Source organism: Poeciliopsis prolifica, unplaced genomic scaffold, assembly GCF_027474105.1.
Source record: "Poeciliopsis prolifica strain line A6 unplaced genomic scaffold, Auburn_PproV2 SCAFFOLD006, whole genome shotgun sequence".
In the NCBI taxonomy this organism is placed as follows: Eukaryota; Metazoa; Chordata; class Actinopteri; order Cyprinodontiformes; family Poeciliidae; genus Poeciliopsis; species Poeciliopsis prolifica.
In genome coordinates, this window is record NW_026562381.1 from 7351560 (window position 1) to 7372512 (window position 20953).

At 37.4% G+C, this 20953-nt stretch overlaps 1 protein-coding gene across 1 annotated transcript in view; it reads right to left on the reverse strand.

Annotated features, from left to right (window-relative positions):
* LOC129360415 (rap guanine nucleotide exchange factor 2-like) overlaps positions 1-20953 on the reverse strand; it is a 96322-nt gene that overhangs the window by 55611 nt on the left and 19758 nt on the right. The window contains 3 exon segments of the mRNA XM_055030621.1: positions 719-802; positions 7504-7560; positions 10145-10215. Coding sequence (XP_054886596.1) covers positions 719-802; positions 7504-7560; positions 10145-10215 — 212 coding nt within the window.

Sequence of the window (20953 nt, forward strand, 5' to 3'; positions counted from 1 at the left end):
TCAGTTAGCACAGAAGCTCATTATTCAGCAGTGGCTAAGCTATTTCACAACTAACACTTAGTAAAAGCTTTAGAGACTGAAGTCAGATGTTTGGCTTTGACCAACCTGCAAATTATTATCAATTTTACCTTTGTGAAACTGAGGTTTGTTTCAGACTAGATCAGCATCTCTGATTAAATTCATCCATTCCTCCCATGTTCATAAGAACCCAAAGAATGACTCGTTAAGACCCCCGCTGCAGAGCCAGGAGGGTTCTGCTCCAATGGCTAAAGCGTCAGCCACAAGCTCAGAGTGGCCGTAGGTGTGTTATGCAAGCCTGAAGGATAAAAAGATCATTGTTTCCAAACCGCCCACAGATAAGAGTTCCACATTTTACAGCTTTGGTTGTGAAATCCCAGCTCTTTAACATTTGAGTTTTAGGTTCAGTGTAGCTGATCAGTGCAGAGTTCAGGGAGGATTTAGTTCTGTAAACTCCTCATAATTCTTTGGGGTGAAAAAAATTATTGAGTTTAAACAGCTAACTTTATAAAGTAAAAAAAAGAAAATGAGTCATGACTGAATTCTAAAGAAGATATTAATAAGTTATAATGATATAGTGGTTCAGAATATTCTGATTTTAAGTTTTCTCTTTCAAAAAAGAAAACAAGTATGAACACTGTTTTGATGTTTCAAGAAGATCAAACTTTCCAACAGCACTGAGACCGGTTGGTGATCTTACCTGCTTCTTGGAAGAAACATGGACTCCTTGATGAAAACCGAGCCTGACAACAGGATGTACCAGCAGCTTCCCACATCATCTGGGCTGAAAATCACAAGCAATGACTCAAATTACTACTAAGTATAAGAAACAACATTCCAACATTATATAACAACAGTTATATAACTGTGTATAAAACAGTCATGAACACAGTAATAAACAGGCATGTAAAAGCTTTCATTGTTAGTCTGATAATTAGCAACACTTCGCTACAGTTACTTTGCAGGACATTTAATCCCTGTTATCACCCAAATAAAGCAATATTAACTATTCACACCTCAAGGTTTTTAATAGCATATCTTTGTGCCATGCATTTGATAGTTTTGGCTATCAAAATAACTGCATCTAGCAATATTATTATTTTTTAATTATTATGTTTTAAATTGACTCACTGATGTTTGTGTTTTTTATGTGAAATAACCTCCAAACCTAAGCATCAGTTTAATAGGCACTTACATAAACTCATCTTTATATTTTACATCAACATTCTCATGTACACATTTATTAGTTTTATCAATAATACTGTCATACAGCATAAATAACATAATAAAGCTAGAAAAGAGCTTCTTAAACATGAATATTAAACAACTCCAGCCCCTTTTTTGAAAGTGTACAATTTATTTTCTCCTGGATCAAACGTTCATAGATTTTGCCTTAATATTTCAGTTTGTAGTGCTTTGTGGAAGAACAATGACTAAAAAGGAAACAGAAAACAAAGAACACTTCCTTGGAGACGCACAGATGAAGTAGCACTATGAATGAACAAACCACCCACAGCATGACCCTGCTGAGGGATGCAGACAGAGAATCTGGGCGCTATAGACGTAAACTCACACTGACCCTCACGTGATGTAGTCGGCATTCTAATCCTTACAAGAGGAAAAACAAACAAATCCTGAGAATAAGTCATACCCACATGCAAGGAACTTGCCTTCTGTTGAATCTTTATGAATATTTGTTTTAAGTCACCAAGTTATGCAGCCTCAAACCATAAAGCAGTTAGCTGGAAGGTCATCTCGGCTGGCCAGATATTTAGCTATTAGCATGTCATGACAGTTACTGTCCAATTTGAGGGCTAAATTGGACTTTAAAAAAAACAGCAAGGGAAACAGAAGGGAAATGTGACACTGGTTTGTGCTTACAGAAAAGTAAAGGATTGGTAAACCTGTTATACACCTGCTTCTATACAAGAACGTACATTTACAACCAACACCTCCGTGCTGCTAACTTGTTCTTTTTTTTTATCATCTCTACCTCCTCCTCTCCACACTTTCTCCTGACAAAGTGTAAAATCTCTCATTTATTTCAAAAGGAATGGATGCTCCATTTTCCACCATCTCTTCCCACTCTCCCACATACTCACTCCATACTTTCATGATCCCTCTCTGCATTGGAATGAGCACAAACAAAACCTTCAATTATTAATAACCAGCAAGCACAAAACGAAGGAAGTGCCTAACAGGAGGAGGAGAGCGCACCAAAACAAAAAAGATGCAGCAAGAAGATTAGGATGTGCTGGGATGGCTTGACTGATCTGGGTCATCCATACAGGGAGCAATAGTCAAACGCTAACACTGTAATAGCCCACGGGGAGGCCTGGAACATCAGGGAGTCTGCTTGTGCGTGCGCCATGGAGGTGGAGAGGTGAAACCTTGAAGACAGAACCCTTCCAGTAAGTAGAGTTTCAGAAACTGAGCTTGACTCATGAAACATGAATCAACAATTAAACTCCCCTTATGATAATCAATGATTAGTACAATCCCAGTTCAGAAGTTTATAACTGTGCACTCCTCAGATTTCAGCATGATAACCACTTCCCTTATGACAGCACTCAGCTGGATTTGTCTGGTTTGAGCTCCAACTCCAACATCAGCTGAAAAAAGTGGATTTTCTTTAAAAGTTTTTTGCTAATTCAAACATTTTTTAAATCTTTGTCATATGGAAACTTACAAGGGTATTCCAAATCATTAGCTTTTTATCTGTTAGAAGTTATTCATAAGACATATGAGTAACTTTTAACCAAAATGTTCAAAACAGTCAAATATTTTACATTCTGAGAAGTGTTTTTTAGCACTAATGTACATTATTATCAAAGTAGACATAAAGTCAAAAGTAGATTTATACTTTCACAGATGAATAAAACTATAAATACAATAAAAGATACATAAAAATTTAGATTTAATTTTTATTCAATCCTTGCAGGAACCTGACAGGATATAAACCATCTAGAATCTAGAATCTTAAAAAAAAATATGGAGAATTTCTGTTTTCAGATGGGTTTAAAATCAATAATTAATCTTAATACAAATGATGCTTAATAAAATTATTTAAACAAAAGCAGCTGTTGGATTTTAAGTGTTTTTAACATGACAATTATGATATCCTTATATGTGAAGCAGTTCATACTACAATGGATTCCCAAACGGCCAAACTAAGATGTCAGAAATGTCCACCAAGAACAACAGAATGTTACACAGAACGAGGAGTTGCAACACAACGGTGGTTTTCTCTCCTCTGAAAATAAAACAGCAGCGGTGACCATTAAGATGTTATTGTACGGCTGCTTTCACCATCAAATTCTCCAGAGACTCAAAGCCACAATATATGTGTAATGTTACGAAATAAAGCTACAATAAACAGAACCAAAAACAGCTCGAGTGTCAGGGTGAGAGACATTGTTACCTTAGTGGAATTTCACAGAACAGAATCGAATATTTCCTCCTTATCCAAACCTGTTCTGTCTGTGCTGAATGTTGGTTAGCTACCAAAATGTGAAGAGATTTTAATGAGGTTGCTTTTCCCCACAAAGAGCATCAGAGCTGCTCTGTGAGCCTCACAAACATAGAAAATGTCAGTCTGGTTAAATGTACAGTGCTGTGAAACATTATTTACCCCCCTTTGTTTTAGTGCTGTTGACAAAGATGTTTCAGATCATTAAATACATTTATTATAAAAAAGATAAACTACACAAATTTAGTTTTCAGTGACAATTTCATTTATTGAGGGGAAAAAGACCTGAATAATCTTTCAGAATTCTGCACTTTTTGTCATTAGTCTTATGACCTAAGAGGAAATCACTGGTTGTTATCGTGATTTAGGAACTTGGGATCAGCTGTTATTCGCACCATCAGCAGTTTGTGAGCCAACACTGATGTAATGTCCAACATGTGGTGACTTCTCCTCCAGTTCACAGAGACCAGCTCATATTTGCACAAAACAATGTTTAACCAACTGGTCAGAGATTTGAAATGTTCAATGGACAATTTCTGATCTCTAGTTTTTGGAAAGCTTGTAAAAGCCAAACTTTTCCAAGCTGGTTCATAAGTTTTTATGAACCAAAGTCATTTTTCACTTTTAAGAACTATAACTTAAGAATATAACGAGAAGCTCAAAGGAGGGGATAAAATCAGTTTTTTTTTTATTGCAAACAGATGTTAATACAAATAATTATGAATAGATTTAACGAATGTCTAAAGTTTTTTAGGAACGCCAGAGCTGGAACTCAGAGGTGCTTTTGTGTGGCTGTGGTTTCTGGGAGATTCTGTTGATATATGTGGCAAATAATCAGATATTGCTTTAAGAATTAAAAAAAAACAACAAAAAACTGAGCTCATTTTTGGTATAGTCATACAAGCGGAGACTGATATGTCTTTTGGAGATGATTGAGAGGTCAATGGAAATATTATGGAAGCATCCACATGCTTGAAATGTTGCACACTTCTTAAAACCTTGACAGTGGTTTCCCAGCCTTTGTGTTGCTACCATGTGGGTGATAACTACCCCATGCTGCATTTTTCTCCTTGTCCTTTTCCTGCTGCGATGGTGGCACAGTGGTGAACTGGGGCTCTCATTCAGAACCATCAAAGTGTGTGTGCATAAGGGAATAAAGTTCAAAGATCTCGTGCATGTCACTACCCCAATTAGGATTGTATCTCAACCAGTAAAACTCAATGTTTTGGCACTTGTTGGTCAGATGCAGTTACTGATAGCTGTTTAACTTCACATGCCTATAGACAGATACGGCCTCTACCATCATGCAGCATGCCAGAGCTGCCTTTCCTTTGCGGCCTATGCCTTCAGGATGTACAAGAACCTGTCAGATCCTTTCTAAAGGTTTCCTCTGAAAAGAGACCCACCTCTCAACTGGTCATTTCAAACCACAGAAAAACTCAATTCCCTGTCTTTATTTTTATGGTTTCATTCATATTTTACCATACAGTGCTTGTAGCAATGATATAGAGGATTAATGACTAATAAACTTGTTACCACATAAAAATTCTCAAAATATATATATTTTTATTTGTACTTTCTGCTGGATAAATGTAAACAGCTTAAATTTAATCAGGGCAACACATGAGTCAAATATCTGTAGTTATAGGCATTCCTAGAAGACAGAAAAATGTTCCCACCGTTGAAAACATTGATAACATTAATGTTATGGTTGAGCACAATAATGTTACGACCGTAAACCCTGGGAGGTTCTGCTTCTATGGGATGTCATGTTTTCAGAAGATATTAAATGAGATTGCTCATATCTGTGCATAAATATAGTGTGAGCACTCCAGGGAGCTCCTCAGGCAGTAAACATGAGAACTGTTTTTAGAGCTACTGTCTTCGTCTTCCCATCATTACTCCAGGACCGCCGACAGCCACCGACATTCAATGATCTTAGAAGTGAGCGCTTCATTAACTAACTTCTGGAAAATTTCTCTGTAGGAGGGAAAAACTTAGAGTCCTGGTTTAGCCTAATGTAAAAAATCGGATGGTTAAAGAAGAAATCCTCGTCTCATTTTTTTTTTTTTTTTTGTCAAACTGCTTCAGCCATATGATTACCCTAACAGCCCTCTTCCCTCATTTGTTTTACAACCCTCATTCCACAACATATTGCTGCTACTGTTCTAAATAGATAAAGACGTGATAACAGGCAGTAAAAGGTTTGTTTGATCCAGAGGAAAGGTCCGATTGAGTTCCCACACATGACAAAACTCAATGAGAATCTCTGCTGTTTTAACATCGCACACGATATAAATAATAAATTAATAAATGCAAACAGACATGCAACAGAACAGCTGTGCCAAAGTCATTGGAAAGAAAATGGCTACAGGCTTAGAAACATGTAATGAGGATGAGAGAAATAACCTGCTGTGTTTCTGAGAAGGTTTTTAGTTCACAGATCTATCAGAGTGGAGCTTCTACCGACGTCACTGTTTCTATGAGAAGTCAGCTACAAGGCACACAGACTGACTGGTTATAATCCTCATCTACTTTCTGAATGTGCCACACCTCTACGAAAGCTTCACTGAGGTCAGAGAACCAGGTTCCTATCTGGTTAAATAAAAACAGTATGCTTGGAAACTTGAAGAACTTGCATCTCCTATTTTAAATTTACATAATGGATGATGAACTGATCCTTGGATAGATGGACAGAAAGAAAGATGAGCTGTGTGAATGGATACAGCTTCCATGGGAAAAGGACACAGTCTGGTTACTGTTTTGAACTTTTCCATACATGGAAGATCCCTGAATAAAAGTCCTTGCTGTTCCAGATTTAAGGACCGAATGAGACCCTGGTTTATTACAGCAAAGATTTTCAGACCTTTGTGAAGGTAGAAAAGATCGGTGTCGTATTTAAGTATCATCCTATTGCCGAGTTCCCAAAATTAAGAAAATCAGGGCTGATTTATCAGCGCACCAATAATGTTTACAGCTCTGATGGGAAACATCCAGCAACACACAGGACTAAAATAACTCAACCAATTAGAAGATACACCACACTATTGACTGTGTGGAGGTTTTAACTCAATTCCTTGTTTCAATGTCTTTTGTTTTCAGATTGTTAGTTTATCAGTGTGGTTAAAAGTGGTATTGGAGTATATTTCGCTAATCATTCTGAAAATGCTTATTAAAAAAAAACATTTTGGGTTGCTTTTTGGTTTATTTCCTTCAGTAGTTTAGGAGGATTGTTGATCAAAGATACTTTTAAAGATTACAAAACTGTATAACTTATTGTAAACAACATAAACAAAAACTAGAAATGTTTATGACATTTCCATGTGCAGTTCCAGAGAGAATCATGCTCAACGATTGAATCCATTATTCAACCACTACTTAATATGTAGACCTTTTGTTTGCTCAGCTGCTAAAGCACCGGGAGGACTTCTAGGAAGGTGTCGGGTCTTCTTCATTATCTCCTAAAACACATAGGAGGAATGTGAAGGAAGAAAAAATAACGGACACTGAACTCTTTCCAGCCTGTGGAAATGCTTGGAGTTAATTAACAGACTTCATTCTCACCATGGGTGTTAGGAAATCGTCAGCATGTGACAGCAGTCAAACACTAAGTGTTGATTCTGTGAACTGCAGCAGTGGCAGCCTTTGGAAACTGATCTAACGCATCCAGAAGCTTTCAATACACCTCCCTGATTCAATTAAACCATAAATTATATATTAAAAGAGGAAATGTGAAGCTGTGACCAGCTACCTTACTGCCTCTGCTGTGAAAGATATTTTTTCTCTTTTTAGCGAAGCTCAGATCTCCTGAAACTATGTTTACTCACTGACTGATTGCCTTAACTCCGTCTGCACTTTAGACATTTGTTTTCATTTGCCTGCAATGTTTTGTTTGCTCTGCTGTGTGCAGCCATCCTGTTTCAGTTCATCAATAACATCCAGTTATTGCCGGGGTCAAAGCCCATTTTAAATCTGTTACTTGCTGCATTAATGAATGCGCACGCAGTAGGACTTACTAGTAGAGCACTTCGTTGGCCTCGTGTCTCTCGTATCGCACCGTCTCGCACATTATTCTGTGGAAACAGAGCAAGAAGGAAATCAGTCACCTGCAGTAATATCACATTTATTACAAAATTAAAAATAATTTCATAAAAAATCTTTAGAGATAAATATTGATTCCATGTTACATTCATAGACACGTCCAGGACATTTTCTCAGATTTATTTTCCACCACTTTTATAGACATGCAGTAAGTACATTGTCAGGTGCTTAATACTTTTATAAATAGCTGGAAGAAAGTGCAGCACGCTTGATGAAGAGAAAAAAGAGACAACTTCATACCAACAGTCAGACTCTGAGCTCCAGGTGGAAAAAAAGTCTGATTCGTCTTCAAACATTTCTCTAGTTCATAAAATCCAATTAAATACTAATTTAGAGCTTCACAATATACTCAGCTGTATTGTTCATCAGCATTTCAATACGTATAACATCATAACTCAAATGACGACTGTATTCAATATTTTGTGGGCCATAATATTAGGGACATGCAGTGACTAGGTGGAAGTCTCATCTCTGGTCTTTTGCTGACATTGATGCACAAATCTTAGTTACCAAACTGTTTGAGCTCACTTAAACATGATAGAAGAGCAAGAAAAATGTGGATCCATCACAAAAATATTGCAACCAATGTTTTTGTTTTTAAAGGCATCTCTTTAAAAACAAATGAACAAAAATGGATTAAGATTTGTAGCATAAGAGGAGAGCAGTTTATTCCACTGTTTCAGAACAGCTTCTGGAAAAGCACAACTTCCTCCATTTTTGTTACTAATCCACCTCATTTGCTTTTGCCACTCCTCTTTAACTCTGTCTGGTTAAAAAGGTTGGCTTCCTTCTCTGCATCCACAATGCTTCCTTTTCAACTTCTCTGGGATCATAGTTCAAGTATTATTTAACCTTTTGAGATGTCATTCAGCAGCTTACAGATGAAGAAACAGCACCTTACTGCCAAGCTTACACATCACAACAACTGACGAGGTAAAATATGTTCCAACAATCATCAACATCTGCTAATGTCACATGTCATTCATCCTAACAGGTCTCCCATTGCCTTTGTGACAACAAAATGATATGCAGCAAATCTATACTTCATTCATCCTGCCATTAACCACCTGCAGGGAGGCAGCTTGAGCCTCTGAGACTTTCTTAGAAGGCAACACAACAGTGAAATGTTTACTTTTAGATTAGAGGAGTTAACCTTGAAGCTTAAAGCCAAGATTTGGCACTGACTAATCTAGAAAATAGAAAACTTTTATCTAGTCCAAATAAACAAGATTGGGCAATTGACCTAGCATGCACAACTCTCTGCTCAAAGTGGCACCATGTTAACAGTCATGTGCATTTCACAAGCAGCACGTCTCATTTTTGAATCTCATGGTTCAACTCCATAAACTTTTAAAAAGCAATAGAGAACTTTTCCCCATATGTTTGTGTCGGAGAACTGCAGTAAAATCAACTGCGGCGGGAAATCTAGTTGCACAATATTCAAAACAAACTAAAAAAAAAAAACTGTTGGAAAAAGTAGCTGTGAAAGAACCACAAGAGAAAAACAAGACATTCTTTGCGAGAAAAAACGTTGAGAAAAAAGGACTTTACATAATCCCATAGTTTGTGGGATGTCTGGAAATTGGCAGGAGTGGTGGGCTGGTCTGTGGGACTACGAGAACATTCCTGGGGATCTGAACAGGCAGGACCACGGCGGGTTAGTGCTGGGCGGGAGGCCTCTGAAGGCTCAGGCGCTGGAATGTTCTCGCTCACGAGTCGCACGCTGAAACATTGTTCCCTACTCCATATAATCCCTGTGCGTGCACACAGGCCAGGGTGGGAACAGACCTCTAACACACACTGTTTGGAGAGCGAGGCAAAATAGGCGGGGAAGCTGAGATTAAGAAAAAAAAATCTACAATTTTCACACATCAAATCGGTTGAATGAATGTGGATGCAAACCAACAACTAGAAGAAATTTTACTGAACAAGGTTAGAATGTCCAATTTAATGAAATACAGATGTAGCAAAAAATTAAAATAAAGAACATTGTATAGTGTAGATCATCAGGTTTTCAATGTGGATACAGATTTTCATTTTTTATATATATATATATATATAATCTATATAAATTATACATTGTATATTAATTAATTAATTAGATATTAATTAGTTCCATTATATAAATAAATTATATATTTCTTTGTTCTTTGGGCAGCTCTACTTGAATTTAACAGACTTTTTCAACCTTGAAAATAAAATGTAAGCTGGAAGAGGGTAAACAATCGAAAGCAGATTGACTAAACAAAAAGATAGGAGTCAAGAAGAAGAGTCATTAGGTTAATGTGGGAAAAAATTGGCTAAAAATAATTAGATTATTGTCAAATCACCTATAAGATGTGATTTTAAGGGTCTCAGATTTTTATTCAGTTTTATTTTAATATTTGGTAAAAATTATATTAAAATATTCCAGGTACCAAGTCTTTGGAGACCTTAGAGAATAAAAAGACCTTATTTTCAGTCCTTCCTCAGCGAGCTGCTGTTAAGTTTTCCATCCTAGATGTATACCGATAGAACATGTTTGTATCAGAATATCTACGTTTGGCAGACACTTGCCTCAGCTGGTGCTCCCGCAGGTTGGACAGAGCCTCCATTCCATGGAGGTACGAGTAAACGATCTCCAGGTCCTGAGGAAGAGGAGCAGAAGGTCAGTCGGACATAAACCCGTGCCAACTTAATCACAAGAGCTGTAAAAAGTTAATGAATCATTTGTTCAAGCTCTGTTTATATGTTCTTGTGTAAATTATTCAACATCATAACTGATTAAATCATCAATAGTTTGAGAAATAATTTTCTGGCATCCCTGGGCTGAAATTATTCCTCAATAAAGCTTATCTAATATTGTTAACATTATTCTTGTTAAATGAGTGTCACAACAAATTGATGCATTCGCTTCAATAGTTATAATGCTGCTAGTTCATGCTGCAGAACTCTTAACAAGCTTCATTGACTTGTGAGTCTGAACGTTGGAATAAATGGCAATAAAGCAGCAGCAGAAGGGGACGAAATAAAAAAAAGATCCACGGCTCAACTATAAACTCTATTCAATTACTTCATCAAGTGACCCAGTGAGTAACTCTGGGTTGGTCTGGCTACTGTCCAAGTCTGAGGTGAAACAAAGTGGCCCTCTCCCATAGCTGGCAGAGAGCACAGCCACCCCACTGTCTGCTGCTGCACACTGGGCCACAGACCTCCAGGCCCCGAGTCTGGGCTGGAGCTGCATGACTGGTGGAAGCTACTGGGAGGCCTTTGTAGGCAGAAAACTGGAGGTAGATGTGGCGACAGCAGAGCGTCGGGACAACAGAGCACTTGTCCTGAGACACGGCCAGACGTCCAAATCAAGCCACACTGAACGCACAGTTTGTCTCTGGGTTAAGTGTCTCACAGCAACAATCCTGGAATTATTGAACATTTTGTGATATGGAGACAACTGTCAGAGTTTATGCTGTGTGTGAGAAGACTGTCAATGTTGCATTCCTTCATGGAAAACAGAATGGATAAAAAAGACAATCACTTCACTTTATAGAAAGATAAAAAAAGAAAACAATAAAACAAATAAATAGCATTTCTTGGTTTCAGTGGCTATAAAATGAGGAAAGGTAAACATGTTTAAGATGTCAGTTAAACAACATGCATTAAGTGTCTATTACATGGTAATTCACAGATAAATTAATGCTGATGAACACTTTCTAACCAAGCTCTTCCTCAGGTTCACCGACCTCTGTGCCACACATCGGGGCTCTGTTAGCTTAAAAAGCTACGTGAACAACCAGCCCTCTATCATGCTGTGAATTCACCTGTCACCAGGTAACTGTACATGGAATGAAGTTATTAAGAAAGACACACAGAATGACAGGAGAAAAAAAGAAAAATATAATTAAATAAAAAATGTTCTAGAGGAAAAGAAAGCTGAAAAAACTAAAACCAAAACAAGAAAAATTAGAAAATTACATTAAATCTAACAATGACAAAGACAACATCTGTAAGGATCACCAAAGAGAGACTATAACAAATAGTCATTCTAAACTTACTGTTTCCAGAAAATAATAAATAAGCCTTACAAATAACAATTATAACTGTAACAATCAAGGTTATATTAATGTTGCCACACTAGACTTAATGTTTTAATGTTCTGATTAAAACATTAACATTTAGAAGCCAATGTTGAAACAAAATGTTATTTTTTTAAATGATTATATCATGCTCATTTTAGTTTGGAAACTTTATTTTCAGTTATATTGTGAGATTATGCCATGCCTGATTGTACTGTTGATTTAACAACAAATAATAGTCACACAGATTAATTATGCAATAACATTAAAATGTTGTAAAGTATAAAGATACTTGAAAACATCCAGGTCAATTTGGATGTGCATAGAGGTTTGTGTTGCCATGAAAATGGTTTCTCACACAGTGAACAAGATTTCAATGTTCAAAAGGTCTGAAGAGGAGCGACAGTTAAGATATCAGCAGGGGTTATTTTAAGACAACTTCTGCCACCTACTGGACAATAAAAGAACAGCGGTATAAACCACTGAATTCAAAAGCAGCATGGCCATTTTGTCAATGTTTGCTGATTGTACGTTCAAACAATACTACATCTTTAAAAAAATACGTCTAATTATTTTGAATACTAATCTGTGATGCATGATCTTCACATGTTTTCAGATCAAGAAAATGTATTTAAAGACAACTTTTATTTTCTTGACCTTTGAAAACTACAAAGCCAAAGTTTTGTAACAAAAAACAAAAGCTGAGGCTATAAAATGTTTTTTTTGCTAATTTGCTCTTTTATTGTTTGTGAGGCTGAGAAAGAAAACACGTCATTGATTAGTTTTTAATTTAAAAAGCAATAGTTTAAGAGGCTGTTTTCTTCAGAACATTAAAAGCCTTTTACAAGAATAACTATAATCTATGTAGAAAGTCTGGAGTGTTTGTCAACAAGAATCTTTCCTACCATTATGTCTGCATTGTTTTTATTTATTTATTTATTTATTTTTATTAACCACTGACTATGAGTCAGCTTGGTGGCCCAGTACTCTAAAGCCAGAATCATATAACTGCAACAGAACCACGTCTTCTTTTTTTTTTGCCGGCTAACCACAAGAACCATCAGCCAGGAATTTGCTGCATATTAGTTTCTTTCTTTGCCGTGATTTAAAAACACGCTCATATATAAATCAACAGAATTTCCACAGATTGTTTTTGTTTTTAGCTCTTTCAGACACCAGTGACTATAAAGATCTAAAAACAATGAGCGAGTATAAATAACTTCATGTAAGGAGATGAGTGTTTCCTAAGACGGCAGGGATTTAAGTTAACCTTCTTAAGCACTAGCAGAAAGACACCTACAGGTGGCAGTGTTTGCAGGCCTGTTTCCACCTCCAGATTGACATCACATTGAATAAAGCAGCACCACTGAGGCGCTGCCTCACACAGAGAAAAATGCAAAACCATCAATTGTGGCTTCACTCGCAAATATTTTAGACTGACTCTATGGAAAGAACGTAAAGGACCCCATGTTTTCCTCTCCCCTGACCTTACATTTTCCGGTCTCTTTAATACCCGTCTCCTCCTGCATACAGGGCAAACAGGACCAGAAATTACATGGAGAAAAAAGATGAAAGTTGTAGGAATAAAAGAAATTTAAATAATTTCCTGAGATATTTATTCCAAATTAAGAGGCTTCAGCTATTTTAAAAGCTACATTTCTTTCAGCTTTTAGTTAGGACCAGTGGAGGAGGGAGTCTGATGCTCATGTTTGATGTTTGAAAGCAAGATCAAGAAGAAGAAAGAGCGCTGGGCTTCTCTTCTGCTCTTTGTCTGTTATGGAGAAAAAATAGCAAGTCCCAGTCTATACCAGTAACAACAATCTAATCCTTCTCCATTCTGCCGATAATCCTTGTAGGAACCAGGTGGCCCCCACAGGATGAGAAACATACCCAGACACTTTTTTTTTTTTTTAAAGTGGTTTCAGTTCTGACGTAGCGCTGACAAACTGGCAACCGGACCTCTACAAACAGTGATTTCCTTGACGCAACCGAATCTTACACCTTCCTTTGTAAAGGCAGATGACAGGAGAGCAATGCAGCCAGACAAGTAAAGGCATTTCCTTTCCAGGACAGGAATGAAACAATGGCAGGCCTTGTATGACCTGTTTGGTGCCTGCAAACACCGGGAGCTGGCCATCCTCGGTTTCCCACCCCTTATGTTGCCCCCCCCAACCCCCCCCCCCCCACCGATGAGAGAGGCAGTGTCAGGACCTACTGTCAGCCGATTGGGTGGCAGAGCATTCAGCAGAGAACAGGAAGTCAAGGAAGTGATTGTGGATTTATCAGGAAGCAGTAAGTTTAGTCATACTAGGCATAAGAAACAAAACAGAAAAACTAAGTTTGTCAGGTTGAGGCTCCTGTTCAAATTAATAATAGATATTAATTATTATAGTTACAAAAAAAACTGAAAGGAAAAAAAAAGAAACAAAAAAAAGAAATCAAAAACGGAAGAGAATGAGGAGGAAAAAAGAAAAAGCATGCAACAAACAAACGTCACGTATGGCATGACAAAAGAAAGAAGAACCCTTTATACATTAAGTGGATGATTGTTTAAATCAACAAACATGCCTTTTTAGCACTACTGTCACATTATTTAAAAAAAAAAAAAAAAGCAGAAGAACATCTGGTAAATCTTAACACAGCAGTCAATGTCATGCCACTATTTGTATTCATTAATTTAACAGCTCTGGGTCAGGCCCAACAACAGCTCAGCTTATCGCCTAACGCCACGGTGTCTGTGTGCCAGACAGCGGATTTTCTCAGGTCGGACCCCTTTTCACCGCAGCACAAATGGTCAATGCATTTATTCTTTTGGCTTCTGGCTGAGAGCAGATAGCAGAGCTCTGTGTCCATCCATCAACAGCTTCAGACAAGCATCAAAGGGAAAAGGGCTGGAGCGTTTCAGAGACAATGGGACACTGTGGAAGAGATTAAAGACCCAGGTAGGGAAGTGAAGGACGTTTCGGATCATATCAGACGGATCTGCAGGGAAACAGCATTTGTATGTTGAATCTAAAAAAAAGCTACTTCTTTTATGTAAAAAAAAAAAATATGTAAAGGCCATTTGTACAAGTTGAGTTCTGATATTTGAACCCACTTGCAGAGCAGCAGATACACATGGAGTATATTACTGAATGGGTCAACAAATTAGATGTACAGGTTCTATGTTTGCAATTTACGATCAAGTCTGCATGACAAATTAATGGCCAACCGATAAAAATCAGACATGATTGGTGTGTTAGAGCGCCGCTGGCCACCCAGGGACAGCAAGCAGTGTCTTCTTTGCTGATAACATTAACATCCAGCTGGTCGTATTAAAGCCCACAGCGAGACAGGTGACCACAATCACATTGTGGTCACCTGCAAAACTTCTGATTCACCCTGACCTGCAACATGTCAGTGTTTTTCTTAGAGCAGAGCTCTACTCCCATATTCTCTCGTCACTTTCTACCAGATTGAAAAAGAAAAACAAATTTATCACATCTCTGATATGATGGTGTGTCTATGACAGGTTTTTGGTGTTGGGGAAGTGCAGCAAGATTTCTGAGCAGAAAGAAGCTATTTTGTGGCTTTTTTGATGTCTATGATGTTTTATTTATTGAGTCCTGCGATGGTGTTGCGGTAAAAACTGTAGATTTTTCATCATCACATTTCCATGACAAACAGCCTGTTTGCATTTATTCACTAAATGTAAGTTATCTTATGAGCTCCTCTACATTTTCTGTAACAAGCTAGATGGAACAAAGTCAAGCAAAATTGACTGATTGTAGTTGCATTTATTTATTTTCTTCATTGATTATTCAGCAGGAAAAGTTTTCAATGTGAGAAGCTAACACATGACATAAAATCTACTCCATATGTCAGTAACAACTGAAATGCTCAACAAACAAAGTGAAATAAAAAAAATCTTCAATCGAGGTTGTGAAACAATAGAATGGCTTGGAGAATACGTAATGAGAACATGCGGAAAAGAAGAAATGGGAGTTGTGAAGAAAAACAACAAACTGATTAATCACAGTGACTCAATTCAAGTGTATTTTGAGGAGTAAGGCTAGAAGCTTGGGAACCTAAAAACACAGCTTCTTGTTAAATTTGAGTATAAATTACAACCAGAATGATCTAGAATTAGCAGATTGTTCATTGTTCCATTAAGACAAAAAGAATAACATCTATGAGCAATACTTCACTGCTGAAGAGAAGAATGGGGAAGTTTGTTTAAGAATTGTTGGAAAAAGTCTAGACAAGACATTTCAATTCATGAAAAAAAGAAGTAACTCTTTAAAAATTATTGCCCACAAAAAGATCAAACATAGCTTCAAGTAGAGAGGTGGGAATATAATGGGCAGGATGTTTTTCAACATACAGTACACAGGTTTCACTTAGCTGAAGGAAGGATTGACAGGAGAAATGTACTGAAACATTCCTGGTAAGAATTTGAAGATGAAACCAGCAGGAATTTTTCAGCCAACAAAACTGTCAGCTGATTTCAAGAAACAAAAATAGAGCCAGTAGAAGCACTCAGTCAGTCATAACCTGAGGAAAGAACTGCAGATCAAGAGCACATAGAAATCGACCACAAATGTCAAGATTTAAAGACAGCTTGTGGGGAACAATGGACCAAAATCACAAGAGCTGTCTTATTTCTATTTAAATCATTCATAATAGACAATAAAACAAAAGACAGAGGGAGAGACAAGGTACCAATATTACCAGTAGCTCTATAGCACCAGGCAGCAAATGAGAGGAGGGTGTTTGAAAGAGTTTTCACTGAAAAGTCGTCAGTCCTCAGAGTGAAACTCAACCAATTCAAGAACCAGAAAACCTGTTGTTTATTTCCTATTGAACAGAAACAAAGCTTCTCTTTGCTCTGAGAAAATGACTGCAAAACTGAAAAAGATGACAGTCGGTAAAACATTCCAAAAAAAGAACCGCTTTGTGCCTGAGATTAAGCAATTTTGGATTAAACCGGGACCATCAGGCTGCAGAAGTTTTAATGTACAGTAAGTTGCAGACAAACTGCATTTTCCTTCAAATTAGCTCATTAAAATGTCCCACCATTGACCATTCTTCCAACTTCCAGTCCCAAGAGGCAAATCCAATCTCATTGCTTTTGTAGAGAGGATTTCCTGTTGTTCTGTTTGAGAAAATAGCTGCAAAAAGTATAAATTAATCGGCCTCCGCTTGAGCGCAGGAACGACCCAGTTTTACAACAACTGCTCGTTTGTCACTGCAGGGTCAGCTTTTCCTCCATCCTCTTGTTCTTTCAACTTTACTGAGGGCCAAAGCAGGGTTGCAATCAAACATACCACAGGAGTTTATCACTCATGTTAAAAACACCTCATTTAAAAACAAGGGCATAAAGATGATGCCTGTAATCTGTTAAAGTTCATAAATTATTCTAACATAATACAACGATCCACACGATTTAAAGGTTGTGTGGATTACTATGTAGCCTTTCTATTCTGGTTCCCCTCCCTCACTGAGAGAGCCACCGGCATTCCTGGATCCAGTTACCAGAACATCTCAGCGTCCGTCTTATGTATCAGCCCGGAGTGAGGCTTGCATTCCTCATATGTCACTGGCAAATCCGTCAGTACTTTACTGACTGCTACACAAATGCATGCTATGCCAAGAAAATTTCACTGACCAGTCAGGCAAGAGCCACTTAAGACAACGAATATACCGAAGTTTAATTTTACCACTTTTATCTGTAGTAACAGTTTATTCTGTCTGCCAAGTCATAGTTGGTAGACTATAACTTACTAGGTAAGTCAAACAATACTAAGTTCAATGACTTAGCATTGGATTACGTCATTGAACTTAGTCCCGATTTAGTCCAATGCCAAATCTAGCAAGAAATAAGAAATGAAAAGAAAGATCGCAACTTTTTTTTCAAATTAATCTCACATTTGCCTCATTTGTTTTTACTAATTAGACAAACCAAGTACCAAAGCATGCACCATGTAGAAATGAATAGCTTGAGTATTATGTTTGCCACTATCTATGCTAATAATAACAATGAAAATGCACTTTATAAACAGCGCTATTAAAAAATGATGCACCAATTGCAATTTTTTGGCTAATCACCAATCTTTTAAAAGCCTGACCTAAAGTACTGGGATTTTTGTCTGAAAGTCACTAAGTTGGCAGGAGTAGAGTGACTGTTGCTAACCGTGAACATGCAGATTTGCCAGAGCAAAAGGAGAGTGACCGACTTTCAAACCTTTGTGGAAGAAGATCATGCAAAAAATCGGTTTCAAGGCTGATCAACAATATCAAGAAAATCAATGCTGTTCATGTAAATTGTCATAAAACAGAACAGTGAAATCCAATATTTTATACCTTTTTTAAAATATAACACATGCCTAAAAAACAAACAGCCTTACAACACAAAAGTCTTCTCTGAATTGACACTACTTATTTACTGGTTACAGCTGAAGCTTTTCCATATTCCATATTCCAATTTCTTCTTCACATTACGCAGTAAAATTCAGTAAGGTTTATTGTGCTCTACCCATTTCTGTGCACTATTGATCAGCTGGCTGAAAGAAGGCTACTACCCTCCTTCCCAAATTCACAAAAAAAAAAAAACAAATTTAGAGAGTTAGAAATATTTTTGACAAAATATAAATTTAATTTTGGGGACTGAAAACTATATTCTTTCATTTTTATTGGGAGTCTATGTATAAATAGAACAATACAATAAATAATTCTCATAGATGTAGTAATCAGTTTCCCTTATTATTTATAACAGCACTAGGAATATCTTTTGCTTCTGTATTTTAAATAAAAATGCTTATTATTTTTTTAGTTTTTGTGTTTACAAGTATTGAGTATTTTTTCCCTAATGTTTGAGCTTTATTATAGTCCATAAACAAGTCTTTTGGCTGACTTAAAAGGACAAGGTCACCCAGGTCTAACTTTCTTTAAGTCTTAAAGACATAACAGGATTTTCTTTGGAAACAAGCAGGAATGCTGACACATCCTGCAGTGTCCTCTTTCCAGACTTCACCTTTGGCTTAATGCAGCTTTGTATAAAATCAAATGTCAGCTTTGTCTTTGTCTCCAATCTAATAAAGAATAAGTCTCCATCTTAGTCCGCTCAGCAACCCGAGGTGAACGTTGGTGAATAATGAGGTGGACGGAGCAGCAGTGAGAGGAGACAAACAGCCTGGAGCAAAGTAACGAGGTAAACGGACAACTGGGAGTCAGACGAGTGCTGAAGGTTGGAAGGTCATGTTGTCTACGATGCAGTATCCGCTAATGACAATATATTGCTTCATATTGTCTACTCAGCTAAAACAAAACACCACATCTGTGCCAAGTGGGACTGAGGAAGACCACCTCCTCCACTCCTCACAGCTGCCTAAACCGCAGCGACGGCATTTTCTTCCTAAATGTGCAGAGCATCCATCACATACCTCAGGGAGGCAGTATGATGCTCCGCCGGGTGCCGCTGCGTAGCCTCTGTTTGTGCTCAGGAGTGTGTGCCTGTGTGCATTCCCTCGCCGTTGTTTGTACATTCCCGTGTGTTAACATGGTGGCCGGCAGCTGTCCTTGACTCTATATTGACAGAGAGTGTGGGATCTGCACGGTATTTTTATCCATTCGCCTGAGTGAGAGAGCAGGTGGATGCTAAAACAAGGTCATATGGTGGCAGCAGCCACTATCTGCACCCACTTTCACCAAATAAACTGGTCTGAGCACCATCAACTAAAATTGAGTTTATTCCTTTCTTCTAGATTAATTCCAAAAGCATTTTAGTTCCACATTAATCTCAACATAAACTAACTTCCATTATGTTTAGATTCCAGTTTGGACAACTAACTACAGATGTCTGCTAATGTTCATCCTTCAGATGGAACAACTTTACGCCCCTTCAAAGAATGCAGAAACTTTTCAAACTTTTAGGATCCCTTTTTACTGAAATTGTAAGTATGTGTGATTAAAAACAAATGTATTTTTATGGAGGTTTGTAAGGACTGACATACTGACCTTTGAAGGGTTAAACTTCCCAAAATGAAATTAATACAGAATAAGACACACACACACAGTCTTAAAATATTAACTCAAAGTGAAAAAAATGATGGTCGTATTTTAAAAACAAATTCTGGGTTGACATTTTTTGTCTTCAGGACTTTGAACACAAGGTGCCTTTGCCTGGTTTGAATTTGATGACACATATAATAATAATAATGATGCATCAACCACTGACGCACTTCCTTCCCTAGTGAAAAATAATATTCACACACCTTTGTATTTTATGTGCCATTTTTACGGAAATTGTTTTATTATTTTAGGTGGAGGGTTTGCCAATAAAAATAGTAAATGCACTGGTTAAAATCCCTAATATAGATATTAATATTTCAAGCTAACAATTTTAAAGTGGAATTAAACATTACAAATTTTTGGGACTAAGCTGAGATTTTTGGTCTTTATGGATTTTAAAGAATTTCAAATTAATTTCAGAAAATTTTACAGTGTAGATTTGGAAAAAAATAAACATTCTTGACGACTTTCTAAATATGGGGTCAAAAAGACAAACAAACAAACAAAAAAGACTACCATATTATATTCTTACTTTATGAAACTTTAAAACCTAAATGGAATTGTCAGGAGTAACTCAAAGCTAGTTATCGGTCTTACTAATCACCGGGTTTTAACGGTTTCAGACAGCAGAGTGGACTTTACCATTTTCTTTCCCAGGACTGGACGCTGAATGCGGCAACAGACACACACTTACATTCCTCTGCCACCTGTGTAGATGTGTTCAAATCAGAGACGAAGCTCTCCTTTTGCTTCCAGACAGCATCCACTTCAACTTCTGCTACAGATCGATAGAAATTACACCTATCACAATGTTAATGTGGAGGTCTGGTGAACTGAAAAGCTACGCTGCTACAGCCAGAAGCTGATGTTTCCTCCCCACCGAGTTCAAGCTCCGGTGGGCATGGCGACCGGTTGGAACGGGAGCCAGAAAGGCATGTGAATGAGCTTAGCGGTGCCCACTTGAGCTGCTCGCCAGGATAAAACTCTCAAGACCGATAATGAACTCTGTCTCCAGTGGTATGCAAATGAGATGAATGGTGGAGAGCAGGAGAGTCGTTTTGAAAGAAAGTCTGGAAAATGTGTCTTAAAAATAATAATAAGAGGTGGATGTACTTTATTGATCAAACTGTTTTGGTAGGAAGCACATCTGAACAGACCACAGGGGAAAATACTTTTCCCGTCCATTTGCTTTGATCAGTACTGCAATAAACTTTGGAAATGAATAAATGTATCTAAAGTGCAGTAAATTAAAAAAAAACTGTTC